Source organism: Papaver somniferum, chromosome 6, assembly GCF_003573695.1.
Source record: "Papaver somniferum cultivar HN1 chromosome 6, ASM357369v1, whole genome shotgun sequence".
In the NCBI taxonomy this organism is placed as follows: domain Eukaryota; kingdom Viridiplantae; phylum Streptophyta; class Magnoliopsida; order Ranunculales; family Papaveraceae; genus Papaver; species Papaver somniferum.
The window spans coordinates 15,735,623-15,756,198 of NC_039363.1; the positions used below are offsets into that span (position 1 = coordinate 15,735,623).

Below are 20,576 nucleotides of genomic sequence, written 5' to 3' on the forward strand. Positions count from 1 at the left end.
AAAGTTGGTTCACAAGGATTCAAATTTCTGGGAGTGGATTGTATTTAATTCAAGTGTGGGTTGTATTTAATCATTGCTTAGCGAACTCAAAAATTAGAATTAGGGTAACCACTATCCAGGTATTTATTCCAAGAAACAGTTTTACTATGTTTACTGATTGCATCGTCACCATGTATCAGACCGATGATTTAGGGTGAGAGAGATGAACATATGAGAAGTTGCAGAATTGCAGTGATGTTGGTGATAGTGAAGACCGACAGAACTTTTAATTTTGATCATGTGATTAACACGTGTGAGAAAGTTATTACAGGGTATTATTGAATATTATTGAGAAGAATTATTTGGGTAGTTTACAAGAACATAAAGAAGGGATATTTATAAATTGACTAGTAATAGTCAAGTCAAAAAGACTTGACTGACATATCTTAATACACCCCCTTCAAACGTTACAGGCAGACACGGTAACAGTTTGAAAACAAAACAAAACACAAATGCTCAACAAGAGCCAAAGTGAAAAAAATAAAAACACTCATCCAACAAGGACCAGAGTGATAAAGAAAACAAACATATGATCAACAAGAGCCAATATATAAAAAGCAAAGAAACTAAAAAAGAGACAAAATAAAAGTTTTCTCAATCAGCATCAGCAACTGAAGTTGTAGAAGTAGTAGTATTTGCAGAAGAAGCATCAGCAGTTGTAGCAGGGAAATGAAGTAAACCAGACAATAATCTTGTGAATGTGGGATAACACATCCCTTTAGTGAAGACATCTGCCAACTGCTCTTCATAAATAACATGAACAACCCTGAGAGATCCATCTCCAACTACTTCCCTTATTGTATGATAATTTACTTCCACATGCTTGGTCCTAGCATGGGAAACATGATTAGAAGCCAAACATATATCACTTTGATTATCACACTTAATTTGCAGAGGATATGAAACATAAATATGCACGCAATTCTGACATAATGTAAGTAAGCCACTGTAACTCTCCAACAGATAAAATGAGGCATTTATATTCTACTTCAGCTGAACTTCTAAAAAATGTAGGTTGTGTCTTTGAAGACCAAGAAATAACAGAAGTGACCATGAATACCACATAACCAGAGGTTGACCTTCTTGTATCTGGGCAACCAGCCCACTCTGAATCAGTGTATGCTAACAGAGAATGAATATCCCCCTTCTGCAGAGAAATACCAGCACATATAGTTCCTTTAAGATATCTTAAAATCTTCTTGACTAATAATATATGTTGATCAGTTAGGGCATGCATAAATTGGGAAACATAGTTTACACCAAAACAAATGTCAGGACTTGTATATGTTAAATACTGAAGACTTCCCACAATTGTTTTGTATTCTAAAGGATCATCTAACAACACTCCATCATGAATTGAGAACCTTTTACACTTAGCAACAGGTGTATCACAGGGTTTACACTTAAGCATTTGTTCTTTACTTAACAATTCTAAAGTATACTTCTGTTGTATCAGAACAATAGCATTATCAGTTCTAGAAGCTTCAATTCCCAGAAAATAATGAACATTTCCTAAGTCCTTCATAGCAAACTCCTTACTTAATGCCACAATCAATTTTTGAATAAGAAAATCAGAGCTACCAGTTAGCAAAATGATCATTTATATATTTTGTAAAACCACATTGAAGTAAGAAAACACTGAATCTCTGTAACCAATCCATTGGTGCTTGTTTCAGTCCATATAAAGATTTCTTTAGATGGCATACATGATTGGGAAATTCAGGATTTGTAAATCCTGGAGGTTTCTTCATATATAAATCTTCAGAAAGATATCCATGCAGAAAAGCCTTGGATATATCCAACTGTTTTATTGTCCAACCATTTGTAACATCTAAAGTGAGAACTACTCTTACTGTTGTAGTCTTAACAACTAGTGAAAAAGTCTCTCCAAAATCAAATCCATCATATTGGTTGTAACATAGAGCAACTAGTCTTGATTTAAGCCTATCTACAGTTCCATCAGCCTTAAGTTTGACCTTGTAGACCCACTTAAAACCAAGAATGTTCATGTGTGTGGTTCAGGATTAACTTAAGTCCATGTTTCATTTAGTCTAAGATCTCCAATTTCACCCTTCATGATCCTACACATTGCACACTTTTAGAAGCTTCCTTAAAAGATTTTGGCTCAGAAATATGGTCCAATAAACAAGTAAATGCATTAAGAATTGGATGTTTAACTGAATGATTGAGAATAAAATCAGGAAATTGTTTGTGTTTTGAAATACCAATCATAGACCTAGTGACAACAGGATTATAATAAGTTGAAGGAAAAAGAGTATAATCTGAGGATTCTGAATAAGATTGCATAATAGTAGCATCACTTGAAGATGAAACATATGAAGGTGAGGTAGATGCATAATAAAAGGAATTCTTATCAAAAATAACATGTCGTGAAATATGTACCTTTTTAGAGACAGGTTGAAAACACCTATATCCCTTGTGCATAGGTCTATATGCGATGAAGACTTATTTAACTGATCTGGGAGACAATTTATCTGGTCTATAATGACCAAGATAAGGAAAACAGGTTGAACCAAAAACTCGTAAAACAGAATAATCAGGTTGAACATGAAAAAGAACCTCATAAGGTGATTTCATTAATAAAACAGGTGTAGGAGTTCTGTTTATAAGAAAGGTTGCAGTAAGAAATGCATCAAACCAGAGAAACTTAGGACAAGATGAGTGAAAATTGAGAGTATTACCCATTTTTGTGATATGACGATGCTTTTTTTCTGCAAGTCCATTCTGCTCTGGGATATTAGGACACGATAGTCTGAGTTGAATACCTTTAGAGTCTAGAAATTATTTAAAAACACCTTTGGCAAGCTCATAGGCATTGTCAGTTTGAAAACAAAGAATCTTTGTAGAAAATATATTCTCAGTACGTAAGATTTTTAAAATGTGTAAAACACTGTAAAGCATCAGCTTTTAATTTCGTAGGGTAAATCCAGTGAAATCTACTGGCATCATCTATAAAAACTATATAATATTTGTAACCAGCAAAGGAAGATATTGGTGATGGTCCCCAAACATCAAAGTGAATAAGAGACAAAGGATTTGATTCATGAGTGTTAGAAAGATGAAATGTAAGTATATTACTTTTAAAAATTTGAAATGGATGACAAAGAGAATCAGAGGATTCAGAATTAAGAGTAATAGACTTACTAAAACTCAAATGATGCACAATTTTCTTAGCTGGATGACCTAATCTATTATGCCAAACAGAAAAAGAAGCAAGCACAGTAGAAAAATATGTAAAATGAGAATTTGAGATAAAGGATAAATTGTTAATATGATACAAGTTATTGACCATTCTACCCTGAGCCAAAATTGTGTGAACTTAAATCTCTAGTCTCATAACTCCAATGATAAAAAAAATAGAAACAGTTGTTAGTAAACTGAGCTACTGACAGTAAATTCTGAGCTATTTCTGGTACTAATAAGATGTTATCCAGTTTAAAATTTGCATTAGAAGTATGAAGTGTAGAACTACCAGTTTGAGAAATAGCAAGAGTCTTACCATTACCAACAACCACTTTGTCTGATTCATTATATGCAGAAGCATTATGCAGAATTGTTGATTCTCCAGTCATATGTCGAGAAGCCCCTGAGTCAGAAATTAAAGTTTTAGAAGCATCACCATAAGGATCATCACACATAGCTTAGTTAACCTGAACACCACTGAAAGCTTGCTCCACATTTTGTACACTAGCAACATTAGAAGACTGAGTATTGGTAACTGGTGGATGATACCTAAAAAAACACCTACTTGCTAAATGTCCAATTTTCCCGCATATTTGACATTCCACTGTGGAGAAATCCACAAATGGTCTTCTTGCATATCCATCACAAACATCCCCACTAGAGCTAGTAGACCTAGTACCACTTTTAAAAGAAGACTCATTCTTTAAACTAGAACCATTATTCTTGAAATTCTTTGACTTATCTTTCCCATTTTTACCACCATTGTGAGTATTCCTCCCATAGAATGTTATTGGATTTTTGGAATCAAAACTAGAACCAGCTTCTTGATCATGAGTTTGATCACTAAGCCACTGCTCATGAGTTAACATCCTAGCCTTCAATTCACCAAATGTATAAGGTGTTTCACGATTTTGAGTAGCTATAACAAAAGTCTCATAGTATCTATCAAGACCATTAAGTGCATACATCATAAGATAAGCATCAAATACTCTATCACTAATTACTGCCAGAGAGTCAGTAATTGTCTTCAAATTATGCAAGAAAACACTAACAGTCTGAGATCCTCTTCTTAACCCATGTAACTGATTACATAAAAAATCACGTCTTGCACCAAATTGAGACCTAAAACTAGCTTCAAGATATTGCTATATATGTCGAGCAGAACTCATTCTAAGAACATCCCCTGAAATTGTTGGAGTAAATGTTTCTTTCAGACAACTCACAACAAAAAGATATGCATTTCTCCAATAAATCTATCTTAGATTAACAATTTTTACACCATTAACAGAAACCTCAGATGGAGGTTCAACAATCTCACCATTCACATATCCATAAAGATCCGCAGAAATAAGCACAGACTCAAATTGGTCACGCCAAATCAACAAATTTGTATGATCTGATTTTAATGAGATGAAATTACCTATATTATTGAAAGGTAATGCAAAATAACATGAATCTCCATTACTCGAAGCATCAGCAGCGGAAGGTATAACACCAACTTCTTGATTCAAATTAGGTTGTAAATTTGAAGTATTGTTCATCGTTCCTCTAGTAATCGGCATAGACGTAAATGTAGTTGAAAGAAAATGTTATTATAGAGATGAAGATAACCTAATCAAGATCTCAGAATCCAATAGATGAAAAGATGAAAAATTATAGAATCAAGACTTAAAGAAGACCGGTAAAATGATTGAATATGTATTTGATCTGTAAGAAACAACACAGAATTCTCTAAAACCTTATTGAAAAATTTATTACAGAGAATATTTCCGGACCGAGCTCAATGATACCATGAGAAAGTTATTACAAGATATTATTGAAAAGAATTGTTTTGGTAGTTTGCAAGAACATAAAGAAGGGGTATTTATACATGACTAGTAATAGTCAAGTCAACAAGACTTGACTGGCATATCCAAATAACGTGTTTTCGGAGAGACTGTTTACATGTCAGGCAATTATCATATCCACGTGTTCATTTTTTTTTCCTTTTTTTTTTGGTTTGTTCGTTTGATCGCGCCATCTTTTTCCTCTTTAATTTTGTCAAAATTATTGTAGCATCATTTAATCTTACGGAAGTTATAATTTCAAAACATGTTGAAAGGAACTATTGGATAATGGGGAATTGACTAATAAGATGGAATTTTGAAAAACAAAATTACCGAAGAGGCATTAGTAAAAATCGTCTATTGGAAATAGTTAGTATGGAAAAATAAAAAAATAAGAAATGTATATCTGATATAGATACATAACGAACAGAAACTTATTTACGCGAAGGCCATATCGAAATTTACCTGTTTAAGAATTTTAATACATCGTAAGGACATGCAAATCGCGCGTGCGATTATACTAGTATGTATAGTGTAATGACAATGTAATGCAACATGTAATGGACATTTTATATTAATATTTTGGTTTTACTATACCATTTTTAGCTCTAGTAAGCATGATATGATCATTCATCAGTATATGAGGCTGAGATGCAGTAGATATAAAAAGAAGTCTAAGAAGGTACTGAAAGATTATTGGCATCATGAAAAGCTGGATAAGGAACTATAAAATACTAGAGGCATATGGAAGAATAAAATAGGTGTCCGACATAATCTGAAGAAGGAGTTATTGATTGAAAAGGAAAAAGAGACTCATTAAATGAACATCTCAGAAAATGTAAACTCTCCCAATGGTGAGATCAAGAGATTTATACCCTTTGTGAGATTGACTATAACAAAAAAAAAACACATTGTTTACTTGTTAGTTCAAATTTATTGGTAGTATACGGCTTTAACCATAGAACATACGCACAACCAAAAACTTTGGGAAATGAATAATATGGCTTTTTGTGAATGAAAATAAAATGATGAAATGAAACCAATTAATCTAGCAGGAAGATTATTTATAAGATAGTTGGTTGTATCAAAAGTGAAAAAACGGGGGTCTAACAACCTCACCTAATATTTCGCTTAGCAATCTGTATGGATTAACTCATATATACTTTCAAGAGAATCAACTAGACAGTCAGACTCAATCTTAAGAAAAAGTAGTTATATCTCAATTTCTCAATTCAATCCGCAATCAAACAAAAAGGAATTTGCGAGCCTGATTGAATATAAGAGAAATAACTTGAACGGTACCAAAGACCAATGTTCAAGGGTCAATCAATTTTAATCAATAACCAAAGGTTGGATTTACTAATTGATCGATTCAACGCACAACCTGTGATATTTGAATTATATAACAAAATATAATGTGGAAAATAAATAACACAGGCACCAGAAGTTTTGTTAACGAGGAAACCGCAAATGCAGAAAAACCCCGGGACCTAGTTCAGATTTGAACACCACACTGTATTAATCCGCTATACAAACTAGCCTACTACTAATGGACTTCGGACTGGAATGTAGTTGAGACCTATACAATCTCACATTGATCAAGGTACAGTTGCGTTCCTTACGTCTCTGAACCCCAGCAGGATTCTACGCTCTTGATTCCTTTAGATGATCCCACCCACAACCAAGAGTTGCTACGAATCAAAGTCGAAGACTTTATAAACATATTTGCATCATACAAATAAATCTATTTCCCACAGAAATACCTACGAGTTTTGTTTCGTCTTTTGATAAATCAAGGTTAACAGGAACCAATTGATAATCTGGAATTATATTCCCGAAGAACAACCCACTATTATCAATCACCTCACAATAATCTTAATCGATTAACGAAACAAGATATTGTGGAATCACAAATGATGAGACGAAGGTGTTTGTGACTACTTTTCAATCTTTCCTATCGGAGATAAAATCTAGAGAAAATCTTAAAGAAGATAGTAATCAATCACGATAGGAAACAACAAGATCAGAACACGCAACTACAGAGAAAATAGTTGGGTCTGGATTCACAATCCCAATGAAGTCTTCAAGTCGTTAACCTACAGGTTTTCTTGAAAAACCTAAGGGTAAAGAAGAATCGACTCTATCTTATGAAACTAGTATCACACAGGAGGTGTGGGGATTAGGTTTCCCAATTGCTATCCTTTTGTTTTGGGGGTAAAAATTGATTCTCCTGTTTTTGGTAATTTGGGGTGTGTTGATGAGACACGAATTCAAACCCTAAACAAATGCACTACACGGGAATACTTTTAGGTTCGAGAAATCAATCTGTAAGACTCTGGCCTAAACCAAGAAATGGCCGTTCTAGATTCAATTCGGTCACAAGGTGAAGGAGAAGGGTTGATCTTAGGGAGGGAAGCGGAGAAGGTGTTTGATATCAGAGTGTTGAATTATGAAGGTGCGTCTATTTATGACTTGTGTATCAGAAAGTGGTTTCTGGATACTTGTGTGTTGATAACAATAGATTGAAAATCTATTTATACAAGTCATTGAGCGCACCCTGATCTCTTAGGAAGTGGAGGAAGTGAAGTAGTGGAGAAGTGGATTTGTGCGGAAGGTAGTGATTATCGTGTTTCTATTATGAAGGAAAACTGATCACACGTCCTTCCACTACTCTCACTACTGTTAACCGTCCGTTTTCCCTGTCACGTTCTCGTAATGGACGCGTTGCACGCCGCACGCTGTAAACCGCCAAACCAATACCCAGCAAGCATCCCCCAGTTTGTGACATGTTTGGTGTCTCGAATAAGTGGGTCAAGTCGTGAGAACTGCCGCGGAGAATAGCATGGTGCTATTAGGTGAAACAAACAATTTGTTAATGAGGCCGACATAAAATAACGTATGTATTTGATGCATGTGAAGCATCGTGTTTAAGCATCTCAATTTAATCGATGTGTATGAAGCATCATTGTTTTAGAGCCTGATTGAATAAGTCGCGGATAAGCGTCTTTAAAGGGTAGCGTGGTCGACCACTTTGGGTGATCGTTCGAGTATCTTATGGGAAAACTACCATCTGGTCGATTACTCTCTGTGGAGGAGTGACGGCCGGTGTTCACAGCGCCACTTTGTTAATTTTCTGAAAATAAATCTACACCGTCCTTCTAAGCTGGAGAAGTTGGATGGTCGTGATTGATTTGCGGCAGTTGTTCAACACCGTTGACGCGATTGTTAGGGTTTGGTGGCCGATCAACCAACTCCTTTTTGAGCGAGTAATTCGAGGTATTGCATTTGGATTTGAGTAGGTCGATCGACCATGTACAAAAATGGGTTGCCAGCGAGCATGCTGACATCCACTGGGTCACCTAAAATTAAATCTAAGCCACTCAATTCAGCTGGTGAAGGTGGATGGTCGTGATCGCTTTGCGGTAGTAGTGTGTTGCCGCAAAAGTAATTTAGGGTTTCTAAAGCAGCGCGTTCACGCTACTTTGGGTGAACGATTCTATACGTTATCGGCTTGCTGTGAGCAAGTCGATCAACCATGGGTGTATCTGGGTCGCCGGTGGACACGCCAGCGCTTCTTTGATCGCTCAAGATGCAATCTAAGCCGTCCAACTAGGCCGGCTAGGTTGGACGGATGTGATGCGTTTTGAGACCGTATTTTCCGGTCTCAATTCGTTTGAGCTATTTTACACAGCGTGAACGCCCATGTTTGGGTAAGCGATTGAGCACTCTATAGGTTTGCCGCATACAAGTCGATCGACTAGGGCACTAATGGGCCCACTGATGATCATGCTTGCGCTTCCTTAACTGTTCGTAGGAGAATCCAAGCCGTCCAACCAGGACGGAAAAGTTGGACGTTCGTGATGCTTCTAAGACCGTTTTTAACGATCTTAGCTCGTTTGAGATTGCGCGAACACCCATCTTAGAGTTGACGTTCGGGACGCTTCGAAGTTAATTGAATAGAATCGATCAACTAGGGCTTTATTGGGCCCGCCGATGGCCATCGTAATGATTGCCTAATTTCGTTAGGAGCAGGCTAGGTCTATTGAATCGCGCGGCCAAGTCGTGCGGCCGTGATTATTTTTGAGACTGATATTAACAGTCTAAATTTTCCTTAAGGAATTTAAGCGTGTTCGATCGCGCCAACTTTTAATTAAAAGGTGTGCGAACGCGCTGATCTCTTTGTCAGAGGGTGGTGTAGCCTATGTGGGTGTTTTCATGCAGGTCTCAATACTGACACTTCGGAAGATTCATGCTACTCCGTTGTGAGTGAACATTTATCGTCATGTCATGTCAATATCGAGAGTTCGGCTTGGGAATATAGCATAGGAAAACACTAGGCAGACTATGCATTAGTGAATAATGCTGGTGCAAGATAAAATTTATAGAATATTTGGGATTGTTGCTACATGCACCATTCTGAGTAAATTTTATATACATAAATATATTGAATTGCTCAATACATATATGAGCGGAGAGGCTTTAGGCACTCAACACTTTTAAATGGATCCATTTCATTAGTGAATAATGCAACTAGGAGCTTAAATACTCATTAGGCTCTATACTAGTGAACAATTCATCTAGGAGCTTGAGTTTCAATACAATATGAAGAGCGGCATAGGCACTCATCAGATTTTAATATATTCTTCAAATTCCTTGCGGAATATAGACATATCAAGGTCTATTGCTTCTAATGTCGGGTCAGGTATGTAGACTTTTACAATTTTTTCCCCAACTAAAAACCACCATCAACACCTTTATATAGATTTCAAAATTAGGGTTTGCAATCTAAGTTACCTTGGTAACAAAGAATTCAATATTCACCATTAGATGAAAACCTGATTAGATTCAAGCTAATATCTTTCAACCGTTAGATCGAACTTAGCTTGATATACACAAATGAAATGTATCTTCATTTAGGTTTGACTAACCGTACCTAAACGTGTAAACTTAGTCGGTTCAACAATAGTTAACCAGTGGTTAGCCATATGATCACTTTCATATCAACCTTATTCATCTTTACAATAACTAGTTCAAATGAATCAAATGAAACTAGTTAGAGAGTTGTTCAATTGCTTAGATATCATAGAAGTATACAAGACATAATTGAAGAAAAATCGATTATGATTCATTCGAATCAATTCATGAACATCATATCCATGGTTTGCAAAAGATTGCATTCCTTATTTTATAAACGTTTTAGTTCATGAACAAACCGATTTTAGAAAGTAACCTACTTAACTATGCAAACGGGTACGCATACCTAAGTATCCAGACCTAGTTTGGATACGCCAGTACGCGTACAGATACGCATACCAATTCATTCCAAACTTCAGCAGAAATTCACGGAACCCAAACTTCCGCCAGTATGCATACGGGTACGCATATCTTAGTTCAGTACTTCCAACAACCAACCAGTACGCGTACGGACGCATACTTAGGTTCCCGGTTTTGGATTTTACATAAATGTGAATACACACTATGTTTATATCCAAACATGGTTACTTGTTCTAAACTCTCATTTCAATTATTGAAACTTTCTTAGAGGATGACAATAGTAGTTATCCACAAACTATTAGCATCAAAGCGATTTTCAAATTATTGAAATAATCAATATGACTTTCGTCAAGAGTAAAGATAAACTTGGTTAAAGCGAAAGCTTACCAACACATATTTCGAGAAATAGATAAATGAGTTAAACTCAGCTCGAAATAACAAATGTTTATAATTGAAGTCTATAGCAATACGATTTTTGTCTCAAATAGGAGATATAATAGATAGACTTTTGAGTGATAGATAAGTTCAAGTCTCCATATACCTTTTGTCGATGAATTTCCACAAGTTCCCTTGAGTAGTTCTTTGTCTTCATTTGATGAACATCACGGAGTCTAAAGCTCAACTACACTTACTATCCTAATCCGAGACATAGCTATAAGTAGACTAGAAATCAAGACTTATAGTTTTGGCAACTAAGATCGACAAACAAGCTTGAGATAGCAACGCTTGCGATTTCGACCGAGCAGTGCTCTAAAAAAAGCATTTACCCAAAAAATTTGTTTGTAAACCAGATTTTTTGAGAAGAGTTCAAGCTACAGCTAGAATATGTTTGTGCTTGACCTCACCAACTTTATTTTGTTCTGGAATGTGAGGAAAAGTAATATCATGATGAATTCCTTTTGAGATAGCAACGCTTGCGATTTCGACCGAGCAGTGCTCTAACAATCTCCCCTTTGTCAATTTTAGTGACAAAACTATCAATACATATGGAATAAAAAATAAATAAACTTTGTAGCTTCTCATCCAAATGCTTGATCTCCTTGGTTCTTCAACATTACTCGAAATCTTCGTCACTTCCAAGTACTCCAATGATTCAAATTGTGTTCAACTCAGAATCATTGTTGTTGAAGATCCGTAGCTATAACAATGAGAAAACAGTAGCTTTCAATCGTTGTTATACAATGTCATAGTATTATTACACAACATCAAAGTTCAATGGTATCACAACTTCGACAACAATACTATGGTGATATATCACTCCCCCTTAGTCAATACTTCATCTCACCTGAAAACCACTCCTCCTTACATAATGATCCGTAAACCATATGTATTTGTAGTGTGAACTACACATTAATTATCCCCCTTTTTGTCAATAAAAATTGGCAAAGGTACGAAAATTAGTGGGATCCTAATGAAATTTTCATAGGGACACTTCATGACCAAAAGATAAGCACATATCAACTTGTTTAGATGCAATCATACCCTAAACTAAATGCATTCATCAAGGAGTTTATAAAGATACAAGATAACCCCTATAATATTCCACAGCCGTACTCCCCACAAATTTGGCAATTAAGCAAAAGTTCAATTAAGAACTCTCCTCCATATAATGTCATTCCAAAAGGAACAACAAGAGCGTCCTTGCTTTTAAAAGAAAAGAAGGATTTAAAAGAATACTTTGATACCTAACAGAACTGATTTCTACAAAGAAACAAATGCTGAATCGAAACAACACTACACTGTCGTTCTAAACTATGATTTCCCAAAAGATACAAATGAGTCCAGGGAAGGTTATAACGCTAATGAAAACGTGGCAGTGTCTAATGGTTTGGTGAGAATGTCAGCCAGTTGTTGTTCGGAAGGCACAAGATCCATATTGATGATACCATTTTCATAGAGATCTCTAATAAAATGATACCTTATGTCAATGTGCTTAGTTATTGAGTTCTAAACAGGATTTTCAATGATGCAAATCGCATTTGAGCTATCACAAAAGATCTTCATTACGCCAATGTCGATTCCGTAATCAACAAGCATTTGTTTCATCCATATAAGTTGAGTACAACATGAACCTGTAGCAATATATTCTTCTTCGCATGTAGACAGGGATTGTGAGTTTTGTTTCTTGCTATGCCATGCCACAAGATTCAATCCAACATAGTAAAATCCTCTTGAGGTACTCTTTCTGTCTTCTACACTCCCTGCCCAATCTGCATCAGAATAGGCAGTAAGATCAATGTTAGTATCAAAAGTATGGGATAGACCATACCCGATAGTGTGGTTAATGTATCGTATGATCCTTTTTGCAGCTGCAAGATGAGATTCCTTTGGATTGGCCTAAAACCTGGTACAACAACCAACACTAAAAGCAATATCAGGTCTATTAGTTGTGAGATATAAAAGACCTCTAATGATAGACCGATAAAGTTTTTGATCTACATTTACACCTTTCTCAGCTCGATGTAGTTTACCAGTAGCGGGCATAGAAGTCAGTTTTTGGAGTTGACTTATCAAGACTGAACCTCGTAACAAGATCCCTAGCATATTTTTCTTGAGATAAGTAAATTCCATCCTTGTGTTGTTGAATTTGTAAACCAAAAAAGAATTTTAATTCACCAACAATGATCCATTTCAAATTCCTTTCCAAGAGAGACTTGAAAGTATTTTACAAGTTTCTCAGAAGTTGAACCATAGATGATATCATTTACATACACTTGAGCAATGAATACATCTTTCCCACTCCATTTGGTAAACAAGGTTTTATCAGCTCCACCTCTCGAAAAACCTTTCCTAAGATGTGGTTAGTTTTTCGAACCAGGCACGAGGTGCTTGTTTTAACACGTATAATGCCTTTTTGAGATTAAGGACATGATCTGGGTAATCAAAGTTTTCAAAACCCTTAGGTTGAGCAACATAGACCTCTTCCTTTAAATTTACCTTTAGGAACGCGGATTTCATGTCCATTTGAAACAGCTTAACCTTCGGAAAACAAGCATGAGCTAATAAAAGACGAATGGACTCAAGGAGTGCCACAGGAGAAAAGGTTTCGTCAAAGTAGGTACCTACAATATGTGAATCTCCCTGAGCGACAAGTCTGGATTTGTTTCTAAAAATGGTGCCAAATTCATCAGACTTGTTCTTGAATATCCATTTTGTACCAACAATATTGCACATTGGGGGACAAGGTACGAGTTCCCATACATCTTGTCTTTCAAATTGATTTAACTATTCATGCATAACATTCACCCAAGAGGGATCACTAAGATCTTCGTCAACAGTTTTTGGTTCTACATGAGACAGATAAACACCCAAAATTGCAAATATTTTAAAGTTGTCCTCTTGTCTTAAAGGTAGAATCTTTTCCCCCAATACTACTGTTAGTATCATGATTCCTTTAAACCCAGAGATGCCTAGGATGACCACGTTCTTTTCCAACAAGATTTTCCTGACTAGGACTTTTCTCCTCGTCACTAGAAGCTTCAGGATGAGTAATAGTTGGAACAACTTCTACTGATTCAGGTATTTATTTGACTTTTTCAATTGTCTCCGTATGAGGCAATTCAACAAGTGAGTTATCATAACGGAAATTTCTCAAACCATAAATAATAACATTTGTTGATTCCATCATAACTCGGGTCATGAGATTAAATATTCGAAAACCACGACTGTCAGATGCATATCCAAGAAAATACCTTCATCGCTTTTAGTATCAAATTTCCCTCTCTGTTCTCGATCTTTTAGAACGTAGCACTTACTTCCGAACATTCTGAGATAATGTAAGTTGGGTTTTCTACCATACCACAACTCATATGGAGTGTTTAGGGTTTTTGACCGTAGATAGACAAGGTTAATAAAAACACATGCTGTGAAGACAGCTTCTCCCCAAAACCTTAAAGGTAAGTTTTGTTATGGAGCATTACCCTGGCCATTTCCTGAATGTTCATGTTCTTTCTTTATGCAACTCCATTAATGGATTGAGGAGTAATGGGTGGTGAGTATTGTTGAATAATTCTCAGTTTGTCACAAAATTCAAACACTTTGATTTCTTTGAATTCATTTCCACGTTCGCTTCTAATTTTATTTAGTTTGCGACCCTGTTCATTCTGGATTCTATTAACAATAATCTTGAACTCATCAAGAGTTTCATTCTTATGAGCTAAAATGCCACCCAAGTGAACCTGGTGTAATCATCTAGCATAACTAAAGCATACTTGTTTCCAGCAACCATAGGTGAATAGGACCGAAGAGATCCATATGAATTAAATTAAGTGGAGCTTTAGTGAGAATATCTCGAGATGATTTATGGTGAACTTTCATTTGTTTACTGATAGACACAGTTTTGTGTCTAATTTGTCTCGATTCTATATATTGTTAGAGCTTATTTTTGTACTTATTATGGTGTTTTATGTGTGTGTAGGTATTTCTGGCCAATAAACATTTTTGGAAAAATCGGCTCGAAAAGTTGTCTAAATCACCTGGAGGAAATGATATTGGCACCCACATATTGGATAAGGGGCACCCCATGGCACCCCCAAGAGAGATGTTATGTATACTCCTACTCTGGATAGGGGGAACCCTTTATCTTCACCAGAATTTTGGCGGGAAAAACTGAATTCAAATTCAGTTTTGCAGCGGAATTTTCAGGCGAGATTTTGCTGGAGTTTTGGTCGGATTCAATGGTCTCTTTGGATTGGATATATCTTGTTATGACTAAACAGGGCTGGTAGGAGTGATTGGATCGAATGAGTTGGGCTAGATAAGCCGGAAGAAGAAATCAGAGGTGTGGAGTTTCACGGGACTGTTGAGATTTCATGAATCGGATTTGGAGTGATTCAGCTGCATATTTTTGGACTTCTTAAATCATAACAGGGTTGGTGTGTATGTTTGGATCAAGTATTTTGGGCTGAAAAACCATGTTGGAGCGAAACAGAGGAGTTGGATGTTTATCGAAGTTCTGTTGATGACTAGGAGGAGATTTAGTCGGAGTTTGACGTGGAGATGGATTGGAATTTAGTTGATGAGTCAAAACAGGATTGGTATGAGATTTAGATTCGATAAAACAGTGACAAATCTTCAGTTTGAGCGAAACAGGAAAGTGAAGTTATTATCGGACTTTCTGGTTATATATATGGGAGTTGGCGAGATTCTGGAGAGGTTAACTATATTTGGGACTCTATCTTACCTTATTTGAGAAGTTTACAACTCAAAGAACCTCGTAGAGAAGCTTGGCAGGGAAACAAATCCCGAGACTTGAGGTGGAGGAAAGATAAGAATAGCCGAAGATTTCTTGAAGTTCAATCGACCTGTGGGCTATAAAAGGAGTTGGGATAGCTCATAGAAGACCGACGTACACTTTAGGGAAGTTTAGAACATATCAGAGCATAAAAACACCAAGTTGCAGAAATACAGGGGAGAGGAAGAAGAAGAACACAGAACAGCAGTAAGAGACAGTCGTAGAATCCGTGGCCTTTTCTTTCAAATTCAATCACTTTGTCACCATTTCTGTAACAATTATTCAGAGCTCGCAACAGTTCTGTGTTAGGTTACTTTGTAACAGTGGTTCGTAACAATTATATCCGTTACAAACACGCTGTTTTATACCTTCTCTTCTTTTTAATCAACTTTTGAGCAACAAACATGTATTTTGAGCAAGTGGTTAATATGAGGAGCTAAACCCCATTTCTGAGGCGATAGAGGAAGCTATTTTCCAACAAAAAGTGGTATATTCTTATTTATTTATTTATCGCAATTATTTTTATGATTGTTTTGCCTTGAGTGAAAATTGTTTGAATGATTCTTGTTAAGAAATTGTTATTTCTTTTGATAGAGCATGCTTGGACCTAGGTTTTTGATGTTCTATGCTTCGGATTCACACTTGTTATTTTAAGAATCTACTTGTTGCAATAGTTTAGAATCAAATTGAATGAAAAAATTGCATGAATATAAATATTGGATTAAATCACTTTGAACTTGGAAAATAGTGGAATCTTAGCCTCAGTGTTCTTTTAATATTGATATCAACTTTGATTGAGTTTGCTATAATTTTTAGTGAGTTTTCTATTTTAATATTAGAATTTAAGTCTAATTAATATCCTTCGCAAGTCTGAGAATCGAACCACTTTTACCACTATCTACAAATCACATCATTTACCCTTTTGACAGGCACCATAGACACCATCAATATTTGCATTGATTTTGGAAACGCCTCTAACAAGTTCTTTGTTAATGATCTTAGTTAGAAGGCGATAATTGATATGACCAAAACGCTCATGCCAAAGATGTGTAGATTACACCTTAGTCAAATTGCTACAATTAATAAACTGAGTATCAAGGAGATAACAGTTATTTTTACCACGAGTACCCTGGAAAATTACTTTTCCAGTTTTGTCTACAATGTCACACCCATTCGCATTGAAGACAACTTTATGGACTTTTGTCACAAATTTGACTAACAGAAAGAAGGTTTGCAGTCATACCTTTAACGTATACAACATCATGGATTTCAGGAACGCCGGGAAGTTTGATCTTCCCCTTTTTGCTTATGTAGCAACAACTCCCATCTCCAAATGTAACAGGACCTCCTTCAAAGTCATTTGAATTTAAGAACCATGAAAGAGCTCCTGTCATATGTCGGCTACATCCACTATCAAGGAACCATTGAAATGGTGATGTTTATTTTAGAGCAAAAGCTCTCATACTAACGCTACTATCCCGTTTGGGGTTTCTTGTTATATTTGTACATCCTTTTAGAGAGGTAAATAGTTTTTCATCTTTCTTATGAAGATTACTTGAAACCTTTAAACGTTTCTTGAAGGATGTACATGTATGTTGAAAATGATTATAAGACATACATGAACCAACGTCTTTAAACTCATCTGAGTAGTTCTGAGTCGCATCGTGTTTCTCAAAGCCTAAACCTCACATATCTCTTGACTTGCGAAAATTCTTCAGAGAAGAATTAAATGATTTATTCAAATACATTGAAGGGACTTTTAAAGACTTCAAATCCTTAAGCATTGCAATTTCTGCAATAAGATCAGAATTGATAAGGATTTGTTCATCCAACTTCTTCTGGAGAATAACCAGTTCTTCAGAACATTCTCTAAAATCTGATTTACATCCTGGTGAAGAGTTTAATGAGATTTTATTATCCATAGAGTCGAATTGCTACAAACACAGACTTTTGAGGTCTTAAACGTGTTTGCCTGCTCGGATACCAATTGAAAAAAACGGGGGTCTAACAACCTCACCCAATATTTCGCTTAGTAATCTGTATGGATTAAATCCAATATACTTTCAAGATAATCAACTAGACAGTCAGACTCAATCGTAAGCAAAAGTATATCAAAGAGTTATATCTCAATTTCTCAATTCAATTCGCATTCAAACAAATAAGAATTTTCGAGCCTGATTAAATATAAGAGAAATAACTTGAACGGTACCAAAGACCAAATTTCAAGGATAAATCAATTTCAATCAACAACCAAAGGTTGGATTTACCAATTGATCGATTCAACGCACAACCTGTGATATTTTAATTATATAACAAAATATAATACGGAAAAGAAATAACACAGACACTGGAAGTTTTGTTAACGAGGAAACCGAAAATGCAGGAAAAACCCCGAGACCTAGTCCAGATTTGAACACCACACTGTATTAAGCCGCTACACGCACTAGCCTACGACCAATGAACTTCGGACTGGAATGTAATTGATCCCTAATCAATCTCACACTGATTAACATATAATTGCGTTCCTTACATCTCCGAACCTCAGCAGGATTCTACCCACTTGATTCCCTTATCTAATCTCACCCACAACTAAGAGTTGCTACGACACAAAGTCGAAGACTTGATAACCAAATATGTATCACACAGAAAAGTCTATTGAATAGTTAAATCCGTCTCCCATAGAAATACCTAAGAGTTTTGTTCCGTCTTTTGATAAATCAAGGTGAACAGGAGCCAATTGATAATCCAGACTTATATTCCCGAAAAACATCCTAGTATTATCAATCACCTCACAATAATCTTAACCGATTAACGAAACAAGATATTGTGGAATCACAAACGATGAGACGAAGGTGTTTGTGACTACTTTTCAATCTTGCCTATCGGAGATAAAATCTCGAACAAATCTTAAAGAAGATGGTACTCAATCATGATAGAAAACAGCAAGATCAGAACATGCAACTACAAAGAAAATAGTTGGTTTGGCTTCAGAATCCCAATGAAGTCTTCAAGTCGTTAACCTAAAGGGTTTCATGAAAAACCTAAGGTTAAAGGAGAATCGACTATATATTATGCAACTAGTATCACACATGAGGTGTGGGGATTAGGTTCCCCAGTTGCCAGAGTTCTCCTTTATATAGATTTAAAATCAGGGTTTACAATCTAAGTTACCTTGGTAACAAAGCATTCAATATTCATAGTTAGATGAAAACCTGATTAGATGAAAACCTGATTATATCTTTCAACCGTTAGATCGAACTTAGTTTGTTATACACAAATGAAATGTATCTTCATTTAGGTTGAAGTAACCGTACCTAAACGTGTACACTTAGGCGGTTCAGCAATAGTTAACCAATGGTTATCCATATGAGCACTTTCATATCAACCTTATTCATCTTTACAATAACTAGTTCAAATGACTCAAATGAAACTAGTTAAAGAGTTTTTCAATTTCTTAGATCTCATAGAAGTATACAAGACACAATTGAAGCAAAATCAATTTTGATTCACTCGAATCAATTCATTAACATCATAGCCACGGTTTGCAAAAGATTGCATTCCTTATTATATAAATGTTTTAGTTCATGAACAAACCGATTTTAGAAAGTAACCTACTTTAGTATGAAAACGGGAATGCATACCTAAGTAACCAGACCGAGTTTGGTTACGCCTGTACGCGTACGGGTACGCATACCAATTCACAATTCCAAACTTTAGCAGAAACTCATGCAACCCAAACTTCCGCCACTACGCGTACGGGTACACATACCTTAGTTCCGGACTTCCAACAACCAACCAATACGCGTACGACCCATACTTAGTGAAAAAGCGGGGGTCTAACAGCCTTACCCAATATTTCGATTAGCAATCTGTATGGACTAACTCCAATATACTTTCTAGAGAATCAACTAGACAGAAAGACTCAATCTAGATAAAAGTATATCGAAGAGTTAATATCTCAATTTCTCGATTTGATCTTTACTCAAGCAAATGGAAATCTGCGAGTCTTTATCAAATACTAGAGAGATAAATTTGGATGGTACCAAAGACCAATATCCAAGTGTCAATCAATTTAAATCAACAACCAAAGGTTGGATATTCTATTGATTGATCTTAACGCACAACCTGTGACATTTAAATTATATAACAAAATATAATGCGAAATAGAAATAACACAGACACCAGAAAATTTTTTAACGAGGAAACCGCATATGTAGAAAAACCTCGGGACCTAGTCCATATTAAACACCACACTGTATTAAGCTGCTACAGACACTAGCCTACTACAAACTATCTTCGGTCTGGACTGTAGTTGAACCCTAATCAATCTCATACTGATTCAAGGTACAGTTGCACTTTTTACGTCTCTGATCCCAGCAGGATGCTACGCACTTGATTCCTTAGATGATCTCACCCACAACCAAGAGTTGCTACGACCCAAAGTCGAAGACTTTAATAAACAAATCGGTATCAAACAGAAAAGTCTACGATAATGGATAAATCAGTCTCCAACAGATAAACCTAAGAGTTTTGTTCCGTGTTTTGATAAAATCAAGGTGAGCAGGAACCAATCGATAACCCAGACTTATATTCCTAAAGAACAACCTAGAATTATCAATCACCTCACAATAATATAAATCGTATTGTAGCGAAACTAGATATTGGGGAATCACAAACGATGAGACGAAAATGTTTGTGATTTATTTTTATCTTTCTCTATCGGAGATATAATCTCAAGTCAATTATTCAATTGAACTCGTACGTTAGAAAATGGCAAGATCATATCGTTCAACTACAAGAGAAGTAGTTTCTTTTGGCTTCATAATCCCAATGAAGTCTTTTAGTCGTTAACCTACAGGGTCTCGAGAAGAAATCTAAGGTTAAAGGAGAACTGACTCTAGCAAAAACAACTAGTATCACACATGAGGTGTGAGGATTAGTTTTCAAATCAGGGTTTGCAATCTAAGTTACCTTGGTAACAAAGCATTCAATATTCACCG

At 35.8% G+C, this 20,576-nt stretch overlaps 1 protein-coding gene across 1 annotated transcript; it reads right to left on the minus strand.

The window, feature by feature from the left end:
* Positions 1 to 633: 633 nt before the first annotated feature.
* On the minus strand, positions 634 to 1,639 carry LOC113290540 (uncharacterized mitochondrial protein AtMg00810-like). The gene is made up of 2 exons (XM_026540133.1): positions 969 to 1,639; positions 634 to 868 (listed from the first exon to the last, which is right to left on the minus strand). The coding sequence occupies exons 1-2, from the start codon at positions 1,637 to 1,639 to the stop codon at positions 634 to 636; spliced, it is 906 nt and encodes a 301-aa protein (XP_026395918.1).
* Between the last annotated feature and the right edge of the window lie 18,937 nt (positions 1,640 to 20,576).

Excerpts from the sequence above, each read along its gene's own strand:
- LOC113290540 (XM_026540133.1), bottom strand. The coding sequence starts at position 1,639 with ATGATCATTTTGCTAACTGGTAGCTCTGATTTTCTTATTCAAAAATTG. Across the intron at positions 869-968 it reads CAGTGGCTTACTTACATTAT|GACCAAGCATGTGGAAGTAA; the intron begins GTCAGAATTGCG and ends TTCCCATGCTAG.